Genomic DNA, 25,938 nt, shown 5'->3' with positions numbered 1-25,938 from the left:
GAATCAGTTCTGCTGATAAGGACTAGCTATTGTACGAAAAAAAAAAAAAAAGCTTTCGAACCATGTTCGTAGTTTGCGGGAAATTTCCCTAATCTAGGGAAATTTCGTAGGTGAATTTAGCAAAAGAGGAAAAGGAGTTTTCCTTCTATAAAACGTGAAAATCAAGGAAAATTATCTTGCTAACTGATTGACCAATACAAATTCTTAAATGTTTTCTTTGTTCTTCAGAAATAAATCAATACAATAGTAATAGTATGTGTGTACGTTTGTTCAAAGTAGCATAATTTGCACCCATTTTTGGCTGGATGTATTTGTATTTTATTGTAAAAAAGTGGAGGAAAAAGTAGAGAAAATAGAAGCAAAAAGCAAATGTAGTTGACACTTCCTTTAATACATCTAAAGTAGTATTATCTCATAATTTCTGTCGTAAGAATTGGACACTCAACAAACTAGAGAAAATTTGATAAGAAAAGAGAAAATTTTGTGTCAGTCCAGGGAAATTTTCTCAAAGAAACCTTCGAACACTGCTTTCGAATTGCTGTCGAATTTTTCTGGAAAGTGCTGAATCGGTATAGGAAAGGTATAATTCAATATCTGGCATTAACATATTGAACATTTTGCAAGCATCCACACACACACACACAAAGTCTAGTATATTCTTCAAAACCGAGTAGCAAGAAATACGATAGCGCAGAACACCAAAAGATACGTTGCGAAATTAAGTGTATAATAAAAATCCGGATGTGGCAGTTTATCCCAAAATACTACTGACAAATATTGACACAAAAGTTAAATGAGAATATTAAAAATGTTCAACGGTTACGCATTCGCGTATTCTAACATTAACTATCTTATAGATAACCTACGTAATTTGATGGTAAATGGGCCAAGTAAGGGTTCACTAATTGCAATCTACACAGTCTAGATTTCCATATGAGGACAATTTGCGCTTTCGTAGAAAAAGGAGTCAAGTTCCTAATTTTCACTGTGCTATAAGATCAGCTGCTTAAGAAATATTTTTCGGCTCAAAAGACTTCTAGCATTACTGAACGAATGCGATATTGCATCAAGGACGATATGAATACGCTTTATAGACATTTACACATGCATAGGCGCCGACTTTGGGGGTGCAGGACACTTTTGGCCCCCCCCCAATATTTAGAGGTGGGGTCCTCGCCCCTCCAATATAATCCGGCCGAGGAAGAATTAACAAAGAGGAGCAAGAATTTCTGTTGTAAACTTCGTCATTCCTTTAATTCAACGTTAGAAATAGCCTTCTAGGAATGGGTACGAGTCGAGCTTAAACTCGACTCGACTCGAATTCGAATCGAGTTCCGAGTCGAGTCAAACGTAATTTTCTCAAGTCGAGTTCCGAACCGAGTTTTTTAGGTCGAGTTTCAAGTTGAGTCGAGTTTGATAAATGGCTCGCTCGTTCAGCTCGTTTTAACTCGTTTTAAAATCATGGCATGATTAGATTGGAAAGCGAAAGCCATGAGAAATGTAAGCGATAAAGTGGAATACTTTTAGTATTGTTCACGAGAGGGGACACTGCTTGTATCTCGTTTCGTCTCGATAACGAAACGACAAAGGATTTTATAACGAGGCCTCAAATGTCGTTAGCACCAATTTAAGTATATACTTTAGTTCTTACCATCAAGGCTGAGACCTGCATGGTCGAACTTTTTTTTAGCCCAAACAGAAAGAAGCTCAACCCGGGTAGTGATGTAAACTTTCTCGGCTGAGTTCAACGGACGAAATGCTCCAGCCGGCATGGTTGGGATGAGCCATCGATTCGCCCCAACTGAGCTATCAGCTCTGTTCGTCTCGGTTTGGGTGAGCCATCGGCTTAGATCGGCTCACCCAGGCCGACAACCCTAAGCCCGAGCCGAGCAGTTGTGAACATGTTTGGCCAGCGCCGTACAACTTTTAACAATATTTGGCCTTAGCCAAATCCAAGCTTCTCCGGAACTCAAATCCAGAATCTCGTGAACGATGACCATGCCTCCTAGACTTCACGACTGCCGAGGTCGCCAGTCAATTAGTTTCTAGTATTCAGATAGAAGCCACCTATCTTTCATGTTTATACACGGTGTTATAATAATAATAATAATAATAATAATAATAATAATAATAATAATAATAATAATAATAATAATAATAATGATAATAATAATAAAGTTGTAGTAACAGTAGTATCATTGATAATAATTACCGGTACACTGTCTATGTAGCATAGTTGAAGAGAGTACTTGAAACTACATAAAATTTAGCTCCATTTGGCTCGTTCTGGCTCGACTCGACTCGAAACTCGACCTGAAGTCGAGTCGAGTTGGAAGAAATTTTTCGAGCCGAGTTCTCGAGTCGAGCTTAAATATGTCTGTTTCGAGTCGAGTCGAGTTTCAAAGAAAAATCGCTTGAAGTCGCTCGTGGCCATCCCTACAGCCTTCTTATTCGATAGAAAAGGCGGTTTTCAGACTGGTGTTGAATAGAGCACTGAAGCTTCAACCAACACTCTGGCAACACTGACCTGACAAGTGAAGATCAATGCAGTGTGAATTTTGCAGCGGATCGAGATTTGGGGAGGGGGGTGGAGGGCCTTCATCAAGCAGTTAATTGAAAATGGTTGAATAAGATGGTGATATATTTATTCATTACTTGGACCCCCCAATATTTTCTGCAAGTCGGTGCCTGTGTACACATGAATGGATATTTATATTGTATACAGCATTGTATTAGTGACAGTAAAGATTCGAAGTGCCTGTATGCGAGAACTGACAATAAAGTTCGCAAAGTGCATATGGCAACAGTACGCGGAAACAACACGGTTTAGTAAATTTGGTATATCTGCGTTTCATAGCTATGTTAGTTGATTTTTACAGTGTCTTTGTGAATATCATCCATTTTTATCTTGAGTGTTCTGGTATGTCGTCGCGAGAATGTCAGCAGAAGAATTAGGGAACGAAAAAAAACAATAAATGTGCTTAAATATTCTTCCTACTCACCTGATATAGCTCCAGTGACATGTTTTTGTTCACGAAGACAAAGAAAATATTACAAGGAAGACATTTTGACGACATAAAAGACATCAGGAATAGTCGCAAAACAGTTTCCAGAATTGCTTTAAAGGTAAACTAGTCTCTGGCAGTGTTTCATAGCTTTCGAACTTGGAATTGGTGATAATGGTGTTCAGCAATAAAATATGCAAAGCTTTTACCGGGGATGAGCTCCCGGACTTTGTTGCCTTTGAATATGATAATATTAACAAACAATTCTGTTAATTAGTTTCTGCTTTAGCATAGAAGAAAACAGTCTGTTCTCTGTTCTAATTATAGGATTATTTCTATTGAAATTGGATTTCTTTTTGCTTTTCAGGAACCGTTCACGAGTATGTTTCTAGCACTGCAGGGAGGAAAATTCGATCACCCCAACAGGCTGTTCTCGTCTGTTGCCTTGTCCTGGAAAAACTGCCAAAGGGATACATCCGATGTCAAGGTAATTAAGTTATTGGTTTTAAGTATCCTCAAATTGACTATCTTCATCAGAGCTGTGCCGTACTTTAGAAAATTTGAACTGAGCAACATGTAGTCCTTTAGGAACCTATTCAAACGTTGGTTCGTTCGCTCTCATATATATGTTGATAAACTTACCTGTAAATGATATAGGTAACGGAAAGGCGAATTGAATCCAACAATAAATAAACTCGTCATGTAAAACGTTAGGAAAAGAAAGCTAGTATCTAGGAACTGATGAAACTTTGCATAGAATACAATGTGCAATGTGATTATAAATGGTTTATTAAAAGGATGCCATTCTTATAAGCCACACACTTCGTACATGTAATAAGGCCAGGGATGTAATGGGGCGTATATCCATTGAATATTTTTGTAGTCTAGCTTATACTTACCTTTAATTTACGAAAGAACAAATGTATACCGGAATGGGTATACGCTATATGTTTGAAAACAGTCGAGCGTATACCTGCCAAAAATTCTAGCATTGCATCACTGAATAAGGGTCATGTTTGCAATGAATTTCATTCTACACGGAACAAATTCACTTCAGATATGAAATGCTCTGAAGCCAGGCAGACCAGGGCATGTATATATCCTCCAAAAATCCAGGTGAAGATTGTTCTATACTTACGCTGGTTTCAGTTTGCCATGATTCCGGGTTTTGACCAAGGCTTTTTCTCTTGTTCGTCTTACCAGTATTTTCCTGGAGATTCTGCAGCACCTCTGGAAACAGGAATTTATCTAGAATTTTGAACTTAGGGAGGTGTTCAAAAAATCTGGAGGAGTGCAATCTTACATTAAGGTCGTATACTTTTATCTTCTTCTTCTTCTTCTTCTTCTTCTTCTTATTATTATTATTATTATTATTATTATTATTATTATTATTATTATTATTATTATTATTATTATTATTATTTTACAAACTTTAAAATTCGTTGATGCAACGAACGACTGCATTGGATTTCCTTCCTCAGCCAGAGTCAATTAGCTTCGACTTTCTCATGCTTGGTGTGACGTCGAGATGAAATCGTTGGCAATCGATTGATCAAACGTAGTTGTGACGATCACAGCCGTGAAAAGGTTGATTTCTATTTAATCTTGCGTTGCATGCTTTGCTTGAAAATTTATCTTGTCGAAAATAAGTTGTTTTATTCTATTGGCACTTAAAAACAAGAATTCAAAATCTTTTAAAAACCAAAATAGCAAGATGCTTAATGGTGTTTTCCCGTTCTGCCTAAATTCCTCCAGCACTTTGCAGAAAATATTTTAAATGATCTTATCTTTAGGCAGAACGGTAATTCCACACACAATGTTTGTCCACCACAAGGTTCACTTGGCGGGGCCTGGGATCGAACCCGGGACCCCAAGCACCAGAGGTGAACTCTCTACCACTGAGCCACCGCGGGTATGTGTGAAAGTATTTTTAAAGCTAATCTGCTCTTCCATTATAACATTTTTATGTTTTATTGAGTTTTCAGCATTTTAAAAGAAATAAAAAGTTATTTCAGTTGACAAAATACAGATAACATTTTAGAATATATGACAATTGAAGGGAAAAAATAATCATATAATGTATGCGCTGGATATGCATCCAATATATACTTCCAGTGGCGTATTTAGGATTTTGTTTCGGAGGGGGCTATGGACAACACGTGAATAAGTACTTATAGTTTCCTTTTGGGGCCGACAAATTTTAATGAAATTGTCCGAAAGATCCGAAAGATAGATAGACTGTTTTTTTTTTATTTTCAAAAACAGCGCAAAAAATTGATAATGAAGAAAGAAAAGGTTTTTAGCTCCCATTATCCAGTGTTCGCTAATGATAAAACACTTGCTTCATTCTGGATTCAGCCTAACAATCCTTAACGAAGTGTCCACAAAATAAAATTTCAAGAACATTTATTCTTAGTTTAAATATTCAGGTGTGCGATAAATTGTTTGAAAACTATTCACTAATCGCAAAAATAAAAATGTAGGTTTACAAAACAAAAATGCAGAAATTATCACATCAGCTTGTGATTCGCGTGGAAAATACATTTAAAAAAATCAATAATCAAGGATATGCAGTCATTGGCCATACTCATAAAGGATTAATTTGTTTGTTTGAAGTGAAGCCAAAAATGTTTGAACTGTGCGAGGAAAAGTGCCTAAAAGAAAGCACTTCACATATAAAATTGTCAATTCAAACAGAAGTGATTGATATAAATATTTTTGGTTTCAACCCTTATTGCCATAGGACAAAGATATAGTAAGGAAGAGCGAGTAAGGGTTTTTGATATGGATTCAGCATCCGAGGAACTGATTGTATCTTTGATCTTATTACTCTATTGCAATCAGTACTTTATACATGCACAACTTCAAGTTTGAATATTGAATTCACATAGTTTGGGTTTCACACTGTGAAAGGCTACTCACTTGTTTGAAAAAAATAAAAGAAAAAGAAAGAAAGAAAGAAAGAAAAAGAAAAAAAGAACGATTTTTTATAATTTCAAAAACCGGTTCCGTTCCCTCCAAAAATGAGCTAGGTTCTCTATTAAAAAACAAGTTCTATTTTCTATCTGAACCTTCTCGCTTCTTTGCTAATTTGTTTGGAAATGATTAGTACAAGAACTTATACCAGCTTAGGCGAAAATCATACTAATCTTAGTAAAAACCCAAACCTCCTCTGGGGAAACTGTTTCGGTTTTTTCAAGAAAATGAAAAGTGGTTTCAGTGAAGAACCGGTTATTAGATAAAATCGAACCTATTTTGACGAAAACCGAAATGTCAATCACTCGATTTTTCTAGAAACCGTTTTTTTTTTTTTTAACTGATTTTGCACATTTCTAGTCTAAACTTGGTTTCCGAGTTTGAGTTATCAAAGTTAGGGTTTGGACGTTAAAAAAAAATGCAAGAACTGTGACCTCGCGTGACGTAGTCGCTAACGCTCTCTGTAGTAGAACCGTAGGTTCTTGAAGGATTTAAAGAAAGTACGTAGGATCTTTTCGCGGCAAATCCCAGATAGAGAAAGCCGTATTTATTGTTGAAAAAATAAAAGTATTAATTACAAGATTCACTAATCCAAGATTTCATAGAATAAAATAATGATATATATATATATATATTGAAAAATTATATCTTGAAGTGATGTTTTGAAGTATGTTAAGATTTAGAGTTTCCAAAAGACTTCAGGACGAAGAGTTAAATTTCTAGTTGAATTAATCGAAAGAATTAAGACTAAGCAGCCAGCCAGTAAGAACCGTAGTTCTTAAAATATAAGTATATGCTCTGGGTGGATGAGAAAAAGAGTCTTCTTCGGATGAATTCTCGCGGTAGTTACGCGTCTATGATTTTAACACTGAATCATCTATCTGTGAATTTTCACAGTTTATATATTTAACATTAATCTTGTTGTTCTCGCCTTTTGGTGTTAAGAGATTTCAAAAAGGAAACATTTAATCTCTCATGTGAGTGTCTTATCATTGAACTTCAAAACATCACGTACACATAGTCATAGTCATCCATTTGTTCATACATTAATAATACTTCTGGAACCAAGTATTGACTTTGAGTACATAAGATAGTTAACAGAACAGAAAAACAAAACTTTAAAGCTGACAAATTATCGATGTTAACTTAAGAAGTCATGATCATGTGCCTTAAGTAAACAAAAACGGCAACTAGAGAATTATCTACAAAAAGCAAACACAACGTGGATAGCTGAAAGATTATCTATAGCAGTTTAGTTCGAAGTCAACCTCAAGCAATGATTTCATCTTTAAGTCTTATCAGTTTAAAACCAAAAGTTCATTCTTTTAAAATCACTTAAATGAAAAGAAAAATATACTTGCAATTATATCAGAAACTAAAATATACAATATTAAAAGAAAAAAAAATAAAAATATACTCCTGGTACAGCCATATATTACACTTCCCCCCTTATCGAAAACAAAATTTTATATCGTAAAATTTTGTTTTAAGTTACTCTCTGCTTATCTAATTTTGTTTCTAGGACTTGGTACTTTTCTGTTCGTGAGAGGAATTTCTTCTGATTCAGTTACCTCCAATGAATTTGCTATTTTACTCATTATAACCACCTTATCAGCAACATCGTCTCGTTGTTGAATCTTATTTACAATAGTTGGCTTAAAACATATCTGTCTGCAACATGCATCATCTTTGTACCATTTGTAAAATAACTTCAAACATCCGCATCTTTTACAGCAACAACAAATTACAATAATAATAACTATTGCAGCACAGACATACGCAATAATAGATAAATTTGATACAGTATTAGTATGATTAAGTTTCCATTCTTCTTCAGATATTTGCTGTTGAATTTCATCAACCTTGTGACTTGCATATTTCAAGTCTTGGACAGTATTAATTACATGTTTCAAAGGCAAATCTATGGTTATATCTGAAAATGGAACTTTCTCACCCAATACTTCACAACAATCTAAAGAGAGGTTAAATTGAGGAATTACATCTTTGTGGGAAACATTAACTGACAGAATACTTTGGGATTGGATTAAAGTACGAATACCATATGCTTTATAACCATTGTCTAAGTGAATTTTGCCAGATCCTTTCAAATTCACATCATAAGGTTCTTGTGATTTACAAACAATTGTTAGTTTTTCATTTTCTGGAGCGATATACAACCAATTATTATTACCTATAGGAACTAGCATTAGTTCTGTTAACTGTACAATTCTTTGATTGCAATCATTAGGTATATTTCGAACATATTGAAGCAGTTTAGCTTCACAATCTTCATGCAAATGTGTCGAAAGAATAGGGAAGTTTTGTTTACAAATAAACCAATCATCTCTTAAAATTTTACATTTTTGAAACTCTATTTCACTTATTTTAAAATAGTGTTGTTTCGTGCTATCCATAAGTAACATTTCCTTTTCTGGCTGAATAAAAATGTATTTATCAGTTTCGTCTACTTTAAACGGAAATGGCATTATCTTATAAGTGAAATATTTCATATTTTCCGTGAGGGGTAATCGAATGACATAACCTAATATACCATCATTAATAAAGACATCTAAAGAAAGAAGTTTCAAAAGTAAATACCCATATGAAACGCTAAGGGGAATGGGTAATGATACACCATTATTTAAGTCAACTTGACTAATTTTAAAATGTTGAAGTATCTGAAATGGGGTTATTATGTGTGGTTGTAATATTCCATGTTGAGCATTTAGGATAGCTCGTAGGACTATATCATACTGTGCTTTCAGATCTCTACACAATTGATCTAATTTTTGAATGTGATCATTTAAGGCTACCTTTAGTTTTAAATTTAGAAATTCTTTATTTAACTGAGAAGCACGTTTATTCAGCTCATTCTTTAATAGTTCTATATTTTTACTTAATAACTCTTCATTATTTTCTACAGCATATAAAGTATTATTAATTGAATGTAATGTCGATTTGACCACTACCATTTGTTCTTTGCTCAGCTTCAGAAAATCTTTCTGATCAGTTACTAATTTATTAATCTGCTGTGTGTAATAATCAGCATCATGACTATCCAAAGTCCCAAATAGTACCTTTGAAATTTCACCTACAAAATTGAATATTCCTCGTTTATTTCTATGAGAGTCACTTGTGACTTTTGTAGTTTGATCTATGATTTTACGTAACTCTTGAATTCCTTGTAGTTTTTGAAGAATTTGATTCCCATTTATGTTATCACAACTTGTTTTGTTGGCTTGTACCATATTTAAATTACATATGTGTTTTGTGACAGAAAAATACTTATTAATTACATTATAATTAAAATCTAACATAGACAGATTCACAAACACAACCAGTCGCCATTCTACATTGTATATTTGTGTGAAACACAAATTATTATAATATAGTCCAGGTGAATCATGGAATTTTTTCACTTCAACGCCAAGGAAAGCAAATCCCAACGGGAGAGAAATAGCCAAAAGCAGAAAGAGTAAGTGAACCATACCTCAAAGAGGTATGTTATGATATTAGAAATTCTCAATAGTATAGTTTTAGTCTATTCGCATGCACAGTTGTTACCTTTCCTCCTCTTTTAATCTGACAATTTACACCTTTTGTGTTAATGACTGTATAGGGACCTACCCAATAAGAAGTTAGTTTCTTCGAACGTCCACGACGTACGGATTCATCAAAAAGTAAAACTTCATCACCAGGTTTGAAAAGAAATTCATTGCTATCTTGATCATAATATTCTTTGTTCTTTTCCTTGGATATCTGCAACTTTAATTTGGCTAGTTGATGAATTTCTTGCAGTTTCTGCTTTAACTCTTTGACATAGTCGTCGTAGTTATACAGAGGTTCAAGGGGTTTCTTTTGGAGAATGCCTGGAATATTAGCTTTCTTACCAAACAACAACTCATGAGGTTGAAAATTTGTACTTGTGTGAGGAGTTGTGTTATATACAAAAAGAGCATAAGGAATATAGGTGTCCCAATCTCTTTGATTTTCAGACACAAAATGTCGTAAAAATTCTTTCAGTGAACGATGAAAACGTTCTAGACTACCGTTTGATTGTGGGTGATAGCTAGAGGTATTTATCTTTTCAATTTGCAAAATTTTACATACTCTTTTCATGATATCTGACATGAAATTACTCCCTTGGTCTGTAAGAATTATCTGTGGAATACCGTATTTTAAAACTATATTTTCTACGAAAGCTCTGGCTATTGTATCAGCATCTTGTTGTGGTAGAGGGACTGCAAATGTATATTTCGAAAGTTCTTCTTGGACTGTTAACAAATACTTGTTACCTTTGTCTGTTGTTGTTAGGGGCCCTACAACGTCTAAACATACCTTTTCTAAAGTGGTACTAGGTGTAGTTGTAATTTCGAGAGGCATTTTTACTTTAGAGCAAATTTTGTTTCGTTGACAACTGTCACAGACCCGAATGAATTGTTCTATGTCTTCTCTTAACTTTGGCCAAAGAGATATTTCTAAATCATTTAATTTCATGTATTCTTTTACTTTTTCGTACGTACGACAAACACCTTGATGGCCTCCTATTGCAATTTCGTGAAATTCTTTTAATATGTGTCTTTTGGTATCTTCGTCTAAAAGGTTTCTATCTGTTACATCTGCTTCTAATGCATACATTCTACTTAGAGCATCTGCATTTGTATTCCTTTTTCCTTGTTTGTACACGATTTCATAATCTAGCTCTTCTAATTGAATTCTCCATCTAATTAATCTAGAGGTGGGATCCTTTACCGAAAAAACCCAAGTAAGTGGTTTACAATCCGTAACAAATGTTACTTTTCTGCCTAGAATATAAGGTTTGTAAATTTTGGAAGCCCAAATAATCGCAAGTAATTCCTTTTCAGTTGCACTGTACCGAGTTTCCGCTTGATTCAATTTTCTACTTGAGTAAGCAATAGGTTTATCTTTTCCTATTTCACCTTGACTTAAAATAGCTCCAATGGCGTTGAGGCTAGCATCTGTGGTTACTATGAACGGTTTTGAAAAATCTGGGTATTCTAAAACAGGAGCTTGAGTTAATTTTTCTTTTAAAGTTTCAAAAGCAAGTTGGTGATTAGCAGACCATTGAAATTCTGCGTCTTGTTTTAGGAGAGAGGTTAGAGAATATGCGATTTTGGCGTAATCTGGAATATGTCTTCTATAGTATCCTGTCAAGCCTAAAAATCCTTTTACTTGTTTCTTATCCTTGGGGACTGGAAATTCCATGACTTTTGAGATAAGCCGGGGATCTGGCTTTACTCCGTCAGCTGTAATGACATGGCCTAAATAAACTACTTCTGGTCTAAAGAATTCTGATTTGTCTGGTTGTAATTGCAAATTATTTTCTCTAAATCTTTGAAAAATCTCTCGGAGTTGTTTTTCATGTTTTTCTAGCGTGTCAGAATATATTACGCAATCATCCAAAAAAATGAAACATGAAGTACCTTGTAATCCTGATAGAACTGTATTCATCAAATATTGAAATGACGATGGCGCGTTTTTTAGCCCAAAAGGCATTCTAAGATAATGAAAATGACCTTTGTCTGTTGAAAAGGCAGTTTTCGGTCTGTCTTCTTCCTTAACTAACACCTGATTATAACCAGACGCAAGGTCTAAAGTGCTGAAGTGTTTGGCTTTTCCTAAACGGTCCAAAATGTCTACAATGTTTGGGAGCGGAAAACAATACCCAATAGTCAGATTATTTAAATTTCGAAAATCAATTACCACACGATATTTCTTTTTCCCGGAAGCATCCATCTTTTTTGGAATAACTAACATGGGAGAATTGAAAGGACTCGTAGAAGGGGTAATGATTTCATTTTCTAACATTTGTTCTACTTGTTTGTTGACCTCTTCGCGATAAATTTCTGGCAATCGGTAATTCTTTTGGTTTACGATACTACCTTGAAATTCTGGTTTGAAAGGAATAGAGTGTTCAATAGCTGCTGTTGCAGTAAGTTTATCTCCAGGGAGATAAAATATATCATTATAGTCTATACAGAGCTGCCAAATTATTTCTTTCTCTTTTGAATCTAAATGTTCTAGTCTGACAAGAGATTTTAGTAGTTCTAATCTTTCACTAATACTACTATTGTTACTATTGTTTTTATCCTGTTTTATGTGAGCAACTAAAGTTTCGTCGACTTCCACAAATTCTTCTAATTCGACTGGAGCAACTTCAATAACCTTTTCTTCGTCATTTATATTCATTACACAACTAATGCATTTATTATCTTTGGCTACAGTGAGGCTCTCCGCAAGAAAAATCCCTTCTCCTAAGGATTGTTTTGAAACTATCCCTACGCCATTATTCTTTGCTGGAATTTCAACTAATAGTTGACAGCGACCTGGAATAGTATATTTCGTACTACTTGTTTCAAATGATATGATGCATTCGTTTTTCTCTAAGAAATCTCTACCTATTATTCCTGAATAGGAGCTAGGTAGTAATTTATCTACTACATGGAACAAAGCCGGAATAGATTTCTTATCAATTTCTAAATTTAAAGTTAAAGAACCACATGAAAATAAAGGGGAACCTGATATACCCTTGATTTTCGTAACTTTACTATGATCAATTTTATTCACTAATTCAGGAGACAGAATGTCTTTATGAATGCATGTAATGTCTGATCCTGTATCTATCAAAAAATGTTTAGTAGTTGGTCCTAATTCTTTTATTTGTACTTCAAGACTACCTGGAGGTTTTTCTTTACAGCCCTTTTTCAGAGGAGGAAAGTAAACAGACTGCTGATTTACTCCCGTCGACCGTTTCCCGCATTCATTTTGATACACTTATTTTGATTCATACTTTTCTCTGTACCTTGTCCCTGTCTTCCTTCAGAAAGACACTTCGACCCACAGCTGTGGCCGGAACAACAATACTCGTACTTACTAGTAGAGTCTTCATGCATCTCCTGTGCATGGCAACACATATGGGATCCCTCTAAACTTTGGTTAGCACTATACCGCACATTTTTATTTTGTGTGCCTTTACTATGTTTTAGTCTACAATTGGCCTCAATGTGCCCAGGCTTCTTGCAAAAATAACAAGAAATGTTTTTCTTAAATTTCCTACTACCTTGTGATTGTGAGTTCTTCCCTTTCTCAGTTCTATCCTTATTAGACAATTGGTTAGATTCCTGTTCCAAACAAATTTCTACAGCCCCACCAAAATTCAAAGTGTCACTGTCTTTACTGCGAGCTATCATTTGAATTTTGTCGTCTGAAAGACCTTGTATGAAAGATGCTTTAGCTAAATGCTGAATTAGCTCTACGGCTCCTGGAACATGGTTTTGATGTAATATTCTTACCGCTGCTTCTTTTAATTGACTCTGCAGGGAATCGATGCGCGAACCCCAATCTGCGATACTCTCTGTTTTGTTCTGCCTGGCACTAAACAATGAACAAGCGTAAAAATCGATAGTTCTCCTAATCGAATAATTTTCTTGTAAGACTTCTTTTACTTCGGCCCAAGTTCCAGTGGCACTTCTAACTAACAACTTTGACTTTGCGTCACCAATAATACGTGCTTTCACAAATTTCAATAACTTACTATGTTGGGACGGTTGAACTAGAGAAAAAGCTGCATCGCAGTTATCTATAAACTCAGGAAGAGCACGTTTGTCTCCATTGAATGGGTTATGTATTAACTTTAAAGCTTCCGAAATGGAACAATAATCTGTTTCAGAATCGGCGTTACTGTTTGTTTGCGAATGTGCCATGTTTTACAGAAGTTTATGTAGTTATCAATTTACCTTACTAATCCTACAGACAAAAGTATTATTTAGCTTAAGATAACCTTATAATCCTTTCGGACACTCCCTTCTATCGAAGAACGTACAAAAGCGCGTGTACTGAAGTGGGTTTCCTTCTTCGTAAAGAACGCGTATTAATATTCTTTTGTCCTACTCTTAATAACTTGTATTTCTGGCCACGGAAAAACAGTTATTCACACTTGAATTCTTCCAACTGAATCTCACAAGAAACCTAAGAAATTGTTTTGTACTCACTGTTTGTTGTGGAACTGTAAGTGCTGGGTAGATTGCCGCTAAGCGTGCTGCAACAGATGCTGGTCTCCGCTGAGAGATGAAATCTAGTTGTCCTGGGTACCCTTTGTTAGTTCTCTCCGCTGCAAAACCGGGGTCTTGATTGTCTTCTTGTATACTGGCAACAAACTGTTACATGGGGTGTTCACAAAATGTCTCTGCTTGGCAGGATTCGGTTCTTGCTGTCCCTCAGGTTGCGCCTGCAACCTGGCACTCCTTAGTAAGGAAATTGAAACTTCACACTTCGAAATATTGTTAAAATGTTGGCTGCTATTTTTCTTCGTCCTGGCTTACATAGCCACCCAGATGCATATATGTAATGAAAACCCGTATTTTTCTTTTTCTTTTGAAGAAAGACTCAATTTCAATATAAAAATTGCAGAGACTGAGATTTACTGCTCTCAGTTCCGCCAAAAAATTTTTGAAGTTTCCTGGTATAATGGGTTAGTTTAAGATCGAACTCAGGTCGATATGTTACGGCTCCGCGAATCCCACCGCTGCCACCAATTTATCTGTAGTAGAACCGTAGGTTCTTGAAGGATTTAAAGAAAGTACGTAGGATCTTTTCGCGGCAAATCCCAGATAGAGAAAGCCGTATTTATTGTTGAAAAAAATAAAAGTATTAATTACAAGATTCACTAATCCAAGATTTCATAGAATAAAATAATGATATATATATATATATTGAAAAATTATATCTTGAAGTGATGTTTTGAAGTATGTTAAGATTTAGAGTTTCCAAAAGACTTCAGGACGAAGAGTTAAATTTCTAGTTGAATTAATCGAAAGAATTAAGACTAAGCAGCCAGCCAGTAAGAACCGTAGTTCTTAAAATATAAGTATATGCTCTGGGTGGATGAGAAAAAGAGTCTTCTTCGGATGAATTCTCGCAGTAGTTACGCGTCTATGATTTTAACACTGAATCATTTATCTGTGAATTTTCACAGTTTATATATTTAACATTAATCTTGTTGTTCTCGCCTTTTGGTGTTAAGAGATTTCAAAAAGGAAACATTTAATCTCTCATGTGAGTGTCTTATCATTGAACTTCAAAACATCACGTACACATAGTCATAGTCATCCATTTGTTCATACATTAATAATACTTCTGGAACCAAGTATTGACTTTGAGTACATAAGATAGTTAACAGAACAGAAAAACAAAACTTTAAAGCTGACAAATTATCGATGTTAACTTAAGAAGTCATGATCATGTGCCTTAAGTAAACAAAAACGGCAACTAGAGAATTATCTACAAAAAGCAAACACAACGTGGATAGCTGAAAGATTATCTATAGCAGTTTAGTTCGAAGTCAACCTCAAGCAATGATTTCATCTTTAAGTCTTATCAGTTTAAAACCAAAAGTTCATTCTTTTAAAATCACTTAAATGAAAAGAAAAATATACTTGCAATTATATCAGAAACTAAAATATACAATATTAAAAGAAAAAAAAATAAAAATATACTCCTGGTACAGCCATATATTACATCTCGCCTTCGGCACGACTGGTCCCGGGTTCGATTCTCGGTGGGGACACTCGTTCGAAAAAGTGTAACAGCTTTTTCAGGGCAGCCATCTTAAGTGAGGATTTTCGTGGGTTTTCCTCATTCACACCAGACAAATATCAGAATAATGGACCCAGGCCGCTTCCTTCCTTCCCTTTCCTCGGATAGTGTGCTCGCCGAGGTACGTCATCCCTCATACGTGACGGGCTAAATGGCCTTAGATGCCGACAGCTCAGAAATCTAATTCCTAATCGTAATTCTAAAATGTAAGACATTACTAATTACTATTTAGAAGAATAGTTAGGATAAAATAATGGAATAAACATTTGATGTTAAACGTTAAGTAAATGCCAGGTGTGCTTATAATAAAATAAAGATTTCCTAAAACCAACTAAGGCCGATTTTTTTTCCTTAATTGGGAAACTATAATAATGTATATATAATATATATTATATAACAATATATAATTTTAAAATCATGATATTGTTGTAATCTTGTTCTTTCTCTTTTAGGAACTTATCCCCGAATTTTTCTTCCTGCCTGAAATGCTTGTAAATTCTAACCGATACAAACTGGGCCAACAAGAAGATGGATCAGCAGTAGACGATGTTGACCTGCCTCCATGGGCGTCTTCACCCGAAGAATTCATTCGAATCAATAGAATGGTAAGTAATGTTATGAAATTCAGCGCATTGTTTTTCAACATTGAGTCTTTTACATATCATAGAATAGTTGTACATTCCAGTAGGAACAAATATAAAATAATGTAATAGCCTAAATAAAATTTTGTAGTAAATGAAATGCGTAAAATGCAGCTAAAGTAGAGGAGTTAGAAACTAAATTTAAAAGTAAATAATGGGTTAGACATGTTATAGATTTCATATACGTATGTGTCTAGGGATGCGCACGAGACAAGATTTGTGGCTGTCTCGTCCCGAAAATGTGCTGTAAAAGTGATGTCTCGACTCGAAAAATGTGTATTTTTCTATTGTAAGAGTCGTGTCTCGACTCGAATTTTGTTAGGAAAATTCTGTCTCGACTCGTCTCGTGCGCATCCCTATATGTGTTTTTACAGTAACGTAACTAAGAGGAGGAGCAAACGGAGCTTGTGCCCCAGGCGCCGAATTGGGAGGCGGAAAACTGGGCAAATATTTATTTTCACTATAAAGCAAGAAAAGGACTTTTAGCGTACTAAAGATCATAAAATATTACCTCAGAAACTTAACAGGACAACAACGACTCACCAACCTTAGGATCATATCCATAGAGCATAAGTTAGCTTTAAAGCTGTCTTTTGAAAACATTGTAAAAACTTTAGCAGCCAAAAGAGCCCACAAAGTTAAATTTTAGATTCCAGCTTTTTGTTTCCATCTTATATCGATTTGAGAAATAATGCAAAATGTCCGAATATAATACTCGAGACAACAGCTTGACTGTTTGTCATAATTAAATATTCTATTCTAAAGCAACAGACTGTTGATTTATTCTACATATATGCACATCCCGATATATTGTAATTTCAAAAACATTATGATTTACAATTATTATGATAAGACTATAAGAATATGTCAAACATGCTAAGCTCAGATTATTTGGCAATCAAATACTAATTAGTTTATTGTTTTATCTTGTACTGAAAATTAAATTACGTATTGCAATTTTGAAATTAAGGTTTACCACGTGAAGAAAGAATAGAATAGGAGAATTACTGTCTGATGCCAATATCAGATGTAGTCCGGGAGCATTTTGGTTTGGCTGATCAGGATGGGGTGCTAAGGCGAGTTCTTGCCCCGTGCGACAGCTAGCCAAGTTGCGTTTTATGCCTTTACCATATACAGATACGAATAATACAAACCGATAACACGAAAACATCTATTGTTCGGATAAGTGTATCATTAGATCATTAGTAGTCAGAGTTGCCAATTTTAGTAATTTTCTTTATAAAATCTGATAGTTTACAGTTATCCGATCGGGAAAATATTTCTTTCATGGCTAATAGTCTGAAGGAAAATCTAGGCTAGCGATAATTACATGAACGAAGCTGAACATAATAAATACTGTACAGAGTGGCCCAAAAGTAAGTATACAGTACTGTACTGATCAGCTCATTGCATTTTATATCATTTCTTATTGTTATGCATCAGATAGACTTAGTTTCTTTATTATTTGTTTTTAATGTGTTTTTACTTACATCTTAAGCTCGGAAGAGTTGAAGCAAATAAACCCATAAACTAGAATGTTATACTTGATCAATGAAGGGGTATATACTTACTTTTCGGCCATCCTATATATCCTAGAACTAGAACAAACATCAAAAGAAATAGGTCTTAAAGTAAATGGAAGAAAGAGATCAAATACATGATGGTATCAAATGAAGAGAGTATATGAAGGATAAAAGACAGAAATTGAAAACAAAAAATGTTTGAGGAAGTGAACACATTTAAATGTCTATGGATCCTAATTGATAATGAAAACAGCAGTGAAAAGTGCATACATGAGCAGATATAGAAAGCAAAAATACGGCATATTTCGCTAACATACAGTTCTTAAGAAACAAATGGGAACTGAGCTGAAAATGCACAGACAAAACCCTCATAAGACCGGTAGTCACCTATGAAACATGAAAAATGATATCTACAGGGGAAAATACATTAAAGAATTTGGAAGGAAAATATGAAGGAAATATGGTCCACTAGTGGGAAAAGGAGAATGAAGAATCCAGTACAACCAAGAGCTAGAGGACGTGATAAAAAAGAAAAAAATGAAACCAGCACAAGTAAGAACTAGAGGACTTGACAAACAATGGAAACTTTGTACGCTACATACGAGAACAATATTTAAGGTGGAGAGGACACATTGAGAGAATGGAAGCTGAAGTCATACGAAAAAGAATACTACAAGGAAAGTTATACAACGAGAAAAGAGGAAGACCAAAGAAACGATGGATTGAAAATGTAGAAAACGATTTGAGGAATCTGAAAATATAAGGATTGAAAGAGAACAAGAACAACTGGGGAGAGAGTAAGCATGTTGTGGAAGAATCCAAGACTAATACAAAGCTGTGGCGCTAGCAGGTAGGTAATGGATAGTAAGTGATTATCTTTGTTGTGCATGGTCTAGAATCGAACGAGGCACTAGAGCTAGGCAATCTACCACTGAGTCACCGCACCCATCTAAAATTATTACAATTAATGAAGCTGAATTACAAGAATAATTTATATTATTAGAATAAAATACAATAGCAAATTATATTTAAGTAAAAAAAATAAACGAGAGGGTTTATTTATTAGTAGTAGGATTCTGGTAGGATTTAGCCCTACTCTGGTGGAAAATTTCCATGGCCTGTTGGCAACATTTAAATATCTATGTTCACTAAAGTACGCTTTGTTAAAGCAAGTCAACGCTTAGAAAATAAATGAAGACGTTGTATGAAAATGTTAATACAAAGTTTTGACTAAGTTCCAGGACTGATGCTACTATCTGGAAAGTCGAAATCATGAAAGTGCTGAGGTTCATTCAAAGTAGTCCCGTTTTTGTAGATACACAGCCTTGTTCGTTTCACGAGATCTCCTAAACTGGTTTTGAAGTCTGGAGTGCAGTATAGTTGCGCCGTTACTGATGTCCGTATATCCTTAACAGTCGCGAAATGCTGTCCTTTAATGTCAGTTTGAATTTGGGAAAATAGGAAGAAGCCTGAAAGAACCAAATTTACCTACAGACTCTACGGACTTAATCAATTTTATGTAGCACTTGACTCTCAGCTTTTTACTCTTCAGTCAAGGAATGGGATTCTCCCCAAATCTTCTTCCAGGATTTGCCGGATTGTTTTGCCGTTTATGTGCAATACATTCTGCATCATATGGATGGTCATGCGATGGTTTGATTGCAACAGATCGCAAACACGCTCCACATTATCTTCTGAGCAACTGGTTGACGGACATCCACTTCTAAGATAATCAAAAACGTCTTCACGGAATCGGGCATACCATTCACGAAATACAGGACCACGAGATTAGGACATTGGTCGGTAAACAGTTCTAATCATCTCGTAAGTCTCTTGCTGATTTCCCTAACTCAGCAAAACTTAATATTCTCTCTTTGTTTCATGGAAGAATCTATAGCAACGGGAACCAGGATGTCTTCGATGACCGATGTTTGGAAGGTCACAGTGCTCTCTTTACCGATTCTCACATGTTCTGCAAAAGAAGAATATCATAGCATTAATCTCATATGATCAACAATTTTCTGTCAAAAGCAGTTAGAGCACCAGCATCTATCTTGGAACTTTGTCAAATCTTATAATAGGGAAGTGTCAAATGATCACCTTAGTAAGTTCTAAACCTAGATTAGTAATTAAGCATATTCATTTGTATCTCCGTGAGTCATGAATATTCTTTATCTTACCTGTTGCGTTAATTTTTTTAGTTATTTTGCTATCCATTTATACTGTTAACATAAAGTTAGTTGTTTCAGTTTAATCGTAACTTTTGATACCTAAATTTGCACTCTTCTGTTGGCAGTGGCGAAGCGTAATCCCACAAGTAAGGTAGACCTGATAAAGTAATATTCCAACTTAGCTCCACTACAAATATTTTGAAGTGTAGTTCCTGTCTGAGTTTAGCATGGCGGGTGAGGAAAACTTGCACCTCACGTGCTGTTTTCATTTCCTGTATATTTGAAAATGGAGGGAGAAAAAGAAGCAAGTACATTCTTACTGTTAGCGTTTGTTACTTGCTTCTTCCACTTTAAATTACATAAGTACAACATTGCATTTAATTAATACATCACGTGATAATGACTTCACCAGAAATGTTAATGCTCAGAAGAAACTTTATTTGAGTCAACGCAAGATATTTAATATTCTCTGTAGTGGGGTGGCATATTTAAAGGGGTGGCTTCCGGGCTTAAGCACTCACCGAAATTTTATCGCAACTTTTTATATTTTATATATATTGCAGAATTTTCACATTTCCTGGAATAAAGTTAGCAAAGCCCTCCGCAAACAAGCAAAGCTCCTACAAACAAAATTGTAAATATCCCCTAATTCTATGAAATGGAAAACTCAACTAAAATTACACACAAATAATATTATTTTATCCTGTACGGTAGCGTTTGGTAAAATTATACATGTTTAATGTATCAGACTTATATTTTACAAGCTATTACGGACCAGGATCCGTGTAGGAAAAAAAAAAACAGCTATTCTGAATAACTACTGAGAGTAGGTATATACCTAAATTAAACAAGTTATCACTAAAATAATATCTAAAATTGTGGACTGGCTTGAACATGAAATAAATAAATTACACATGTTTCTCTAACACCTGTCGAATTTGAGATACCTAGTAATATGTTAGATATCTTACTCCTCAGATCATAGATAATTTTCTCCAAATTTCACACACACTTACCTCATGACATGTATTTATTTTTTAATTCCTATTTATTATTTCTTTGCAGGCCTTGGAATCAGAATTTGTATCATGTCAGCTTCATCAGTGGATTGACCTCATCTTCGGCTACAAACAGAGAGGTAAGTGCTATAGGCATTCGTTATCAGTGATGTCGCCAATCATTCACATTTATGGGTAGTCTTGTTTAGTTGCAGTTCTAAACTAAGTGAACAGTTACGTTTTAGGGCTCCATATGTACTTGTATAGTATATTGATTTAATTTAAAATTATTATTATTAATAATAATAATTGTTGAGCGTGTTGATACAAACATGACAGGTTCTTATGTAGGCTATAAATGTGATAAAATCTTTGTGATATTTATTGGAGGGGAACGTAGAAATTTACTTTATTTTCCTTAATTCAAATATTATTTATTGAGGGATAATATGATTGTCAGTTCAAAGATTCTTTATTGGATGAGAAAATAGAAATTTCTTTATGATTCTCAATTCAAACATTCTTTGTTGAATAAGAAAATAGAAATTTCTTTATGATTCTCAATTCAAACAATATCAGGTATTAGGAAAAAAAAATAGAAATTTACTTTATGATTAACAATTCAGACATTCTTTATTGGATGAGAAAATATATTTTTTTTATGATTCTCAATTTAGACATTCTTTATTAGATGAGAAAATATAATTTTTTTATGATTCTCAATTCAAACATTATTACTTATCAGGGAAGAAAATAGAAATTTATTTTATGATTCTCAATTCAGACATTGTTTATTCGATGAGAAAATACAAATTTCTTTATGATTTTCAATTGAAACATTATTACTTATTAGGGGAGAAAATAGAAATTTATTTTATGATTCTCAATTCAAACGTTATTACTTATCAGGGAACAAAATATAAATTTATGATTGCCAATTCAAACATTATTAGTATTGGGGAAAAAAATAGAAATTTACTTTATGATTCTTAATTTAGACATTGTTTATTGGATGAGAAAATAGAAATTTCTTTATGATTCTCAATTCAGACAGTCTTTATTGGATGAGAAAGTAGAAATTTCTGTATGATTTTCAATTCAAACATTATTACGTATTAGGGAAGAACATAGAAATTTACTTTATGATTCTCAATTCAAACATTATTACTTTTCAAAAAAGAAAATAGGAATTTACTTTATGATTTTCAATTCAAATATTATTTATTGGATGAAAAAATAGAAATTTCTTTATGATTCTCAGTTCAAACATTATTTATTGAATGAGAAAATAGAAATTTCTTTATGATTCTTAATTCAAACATTATTACTTCGAGGGGAGAAAATAGAAATTTACTTTATGATTCTCAATTCAAACATTATTTATCAAGGGAGGGTGTAGAAATGTGCTTCATGATTCCCCATCGTAATATTTTCTCAAAGAAAATTACCATAGGATAGCACTTCGAAATATTAGTTTGAAATAAAAGTCTTTCGATTTTCTGGTACGCCTCTTAGTTTATTTAAAATTTAAAATTTAATTTTTGTTGCTACGAAGTAAGGGACTATAAACTCAATTTATGGATTCTTAGTGACGCTCATGTTCTCCATAAGTCATTTCATGAATCTAAGTCTCCATCCAATTTTGTAACAAAAACTTGGCGACTTTTGTTGCAAATAAAATTTAGAGAAATACGTTGTTGTTAGCTTCTTCTGAGGTGCATAAAGATCTTTCTAAATGAATGGGCGGCACTTGGAGAAGATTTTAAGAAAGCGAATCTGTTTTTGATATTTGTGACGAAGAACTGTGTCTTCCTGTTTGGTCTTAAGGGAGTGAAACTTGATACCGCTTTTGTGCAACGGGAACCGCCAATCTCTGGACTACATCATCTTCATGGCTTTTTTCCCCTCTTCTTCAAGTGAATGAAGTTTGATGGTAGCCGGAAATCCTCGGTAACTATGGCGACTGGCGGCTGCAAACTAATGGAACAAGGCGTCGAAGGGGACAGCAAGGAGTGTTGTTGTCCAAACTAGCGTGAACGACTCCACCCGCGAGACAAGTTAGCGAAAATACACGGTGTTGCTTTTCAGGTAGCATTAAAAAAATCCTCGTTTGTAAAAAGAAATGTCACATGCTGTGATCACTTCGTAGTTACAAAGTGACAGGGTATTGCCTGTTAGGGGCAGAAGTTTTTCATGTTTAATTTCAATGTTTTCTATCGTAGGTGCCGCAACGTCAGAGGTGTAGCCAGTAGGATAGGCCCGTCGTTTTTTAGGGTCTTCCCTGGCGCAGCTACAATGTACAAAGAAAGAAAAAAAAAAACAGCTAGTGATTTTGGGATCTGAAAAAAACACCGAAAAATTTTGGTTTCCTTCTGGAAAACTAAAAACACTTTTTTTTTTTAGCTTTTTAAAACTTGTTTTATTCTCCGTAAATATTATGTACCAGGTAGTTTTTATTATGCTTAACCAAGAACTACTGTCCTGGACCAAACGTTGCATCGTTGTGCATAACTATTTCAATTTAAGCCCTTGTACACAGAACCTATCTACATAAGACTGATTTTCTTTGAAATTTCACTTAATTTCTTTAAGATTTCCTGTCAAAAATATTTATTTCTTATCCGTGACTAAAAACACCGTAATTATTTTATTAACAGCTATATCTCACTTCCTGTTTTACACGAAGTAGCAAAATATCACTAGGTCAATCGATTGTAGCAGATGTAGTAGCAAGCTGTGCATTTGGTCATTTCTTACACGGAAAGGATTCTATACTATTTTTCTATCGGTAAGGATCGGTAAATAATTTGCCGTAAATTATTAATTAAATGTAAATTTTGTTATTTTTAAATGGTTGAAATGAGGTAATCCTACGATGATGTCTTAAAAGCTTGTCATTTGGGGGTCCAGGAAATCATTTGGAGGGCCTGGCCCTGATGCCCCCCGTGGCTACACCACTGCGTAACGTAAGTCTGTGAAAAAGCGTTGTGAGCTGATCTGCTTACCAACAAGGATAATGTTTCCTATATTATAATAATAATTACGTTGTTCAAAATTTTCCTCTTGAATGTTGAGTACCTGGACCTCTTTGATTTTTAGCCCATTGATTTATATAGCGAAGTATTCTCTCTCTCTCTCTCTCTTTTTTTTTTTTTTTTTTTGTCTGAAATGAACAGAAATATTATTTTTTGATTTCACTGGTTTCCTCTTCAAGTCTAGTTAAATATGATGTGCTGTGTGAAAAATGCATTTGCTTTAAGCATAAGCATATTCCAATCGTCCCATATTTTAAAAGATACAAAAGGGCCATAGCGATCCAACGTTACCGATTGTTCGTTAACTTCTGACATGAAGTCTGCAATGGATAATATCCGCAATTACGAACGAAATAAAGAATTAAAATAGTACCAGGTGCGCACCCAGAAATTTTTGCTGGGAGGGGTCCAAGGTTTGTGGGTCTAATACTACAAGCTACTACGTCTATTTAGTATTAAACGCGTTTTTTTTTATGCACCCGAAAAGACTATAAATAATTGTAAAATACTTCCACCTATATTTTTAGAAAAAAGAATGATAGATCTAGATTGTTTTTATAAGAGAAAAAGTACGGATGAAGTGTAAGATCAAATTTTCATGCTACATCAATCAATTATCTGTTAAAAGGGTATGGTTTTATTGAGAAAGTGTACAAATGTATGTTGAGTTATGAAGTTTTCTTTGGAACGGGTCCACATCCGGTAGACCCCCCGTTGGGAGCGCTCCTGTGTAGTTCTCTACTTATAATCAAGTACATTATCCAGTATGATATAAAATACATGGTATACTATAAGTATACGCTATAATATATTTTTAGCGTAAAATCGGGACTTGCTGCTTCGGATTTTGTTCGTGCAAAATGCTTTTGACTTAAAAATAACCTACCTATAGCTACGTGTGTTGTTCTTGTATAAATCATGTACACAAATTCTTTAATTGATTTAAATAGTTGAACTGCTTATTTCTCAACACCTTAAAAATATTTAATGGCACACTTTCTGTCATGAACCTTTTATTGGGTACCCGTTTAAACGAAAGTCTACAATATTAAATGTTATGATAGACCTGATGTTCAGGCATTGTAAGCCCTAGTTGTTTCCACCTTCGGCTCGCTGTATGCTATAGGTTAAAGTCGTGATATTAATTAAGAGTTCTAATTGTTTATATTTAACATTTTTTAACCCTTTTCGTTGCGGAATTAAATTTTCGGATGGTTCCTGTAAAAGGGACAATTAATCAGCCAAAAAATGAAATTTGGATGGTCTCAAATTCACCCTCATCTCCTGACACATCTGAATTAGAATCTAGCAAAAATGCAGTCATCTGACTGTCGCTGATTGTCTTACTGTTGTCCGGCATTGTTTCCTACTCTAGTCTACTTAGCTAACCTGAAACCCTCAAACACACCACAATAGAATGACGCAAAGCTTTCGTATTCATTCGTGCTTAACTGCAGAGTTCCAAGAAATCTCCACCGGTTGGCAGCACAGTTTAACACGTTACCACTATCACATGTTCTGTATGCAATAAGCGAATGAAATCGACTATCTTAACAAAATATAAACGAAACCGCAGCGAAAGGCAATTCTCAGATCGACTAAGTCGATTTTCGCAGCGAAAAAGTTAAAGTTTGCCGACCAAGTTCAAGTTATGCAAATATTAGCGCTCAAATCTAAATATAATTACTACCTAGTAGTAGCACTGTTTCATGTGCGTTGACGGGTAAACTCTTTAAATGTTGCACTGTCTTAAAGATAAACAGTAACAGCTGCCTGTAGTTTATATCTTGTATTTGTGTTTCTTAGTTACTAAAGTGTATTGGCTTGAGATGAAATAAATACTTGTGGATTTTATGAAAGTAATTACAACCTTATTTACATTTAATATTGCTCTTATCTTAATAATATACAGCACGTTCATCCTCAGCATCATCACTATCCATGTTCAAATAAAGACAGACATGTAGGCAAGCA

General features: G+C 34.4%; 1 protein-coding gene across 8 annotated transcripts in view; it reads left to right on the top strand.

Moving 5' to 3' along the window:
- The window catches only part of rg (A kinase anchor protein rugose), a 1,617,632-nt gene that overhangs the window by 1,511,087 nt on the left and 80,607 nt on the right, over nt 1-25,938 (top strand). For all 8 annotated transcript variants that reach the window (XM_081738911.1, XM_081738906.1, XM_081738912.1 and 5 more), the window contains 3 exons: nt 3,373-3,492; nt 16,049-16,201; nt 20,997-21,069. In XM_081738911.1, the coding sequence (XP_081595037.1) occupies nt 3,373-3,492; nt 16,049-16,201; nt 20,997-21,069 (346 nt within the window). The remainder of the gene's footprint in view (nt 1-3,372; nt 3,493-16,048; nt 16,202-20,996; nt 21,070-25,938) is intronic.

This window comes from Thermobia domestica, chromosome 14 (genome assembly GCF_964235325.1).
Source record: "Thermobia domestica chromosome 14, izTheDome1.hap1.1, whole genome shotgun sequence".
NCBI classification, from domain to species: domain Eukaryota; kingdom Metazoa; phylum Arthropoda; class Insecta; order Zygentoma; family Lepismatidae; genus Thermobia; species Thermobia domestica.
The sequence above is the reverse complement of the archived record's forward strand: the minus strand, read 5'-3'. Positions and strand labels throughout refer to the sequence as shown.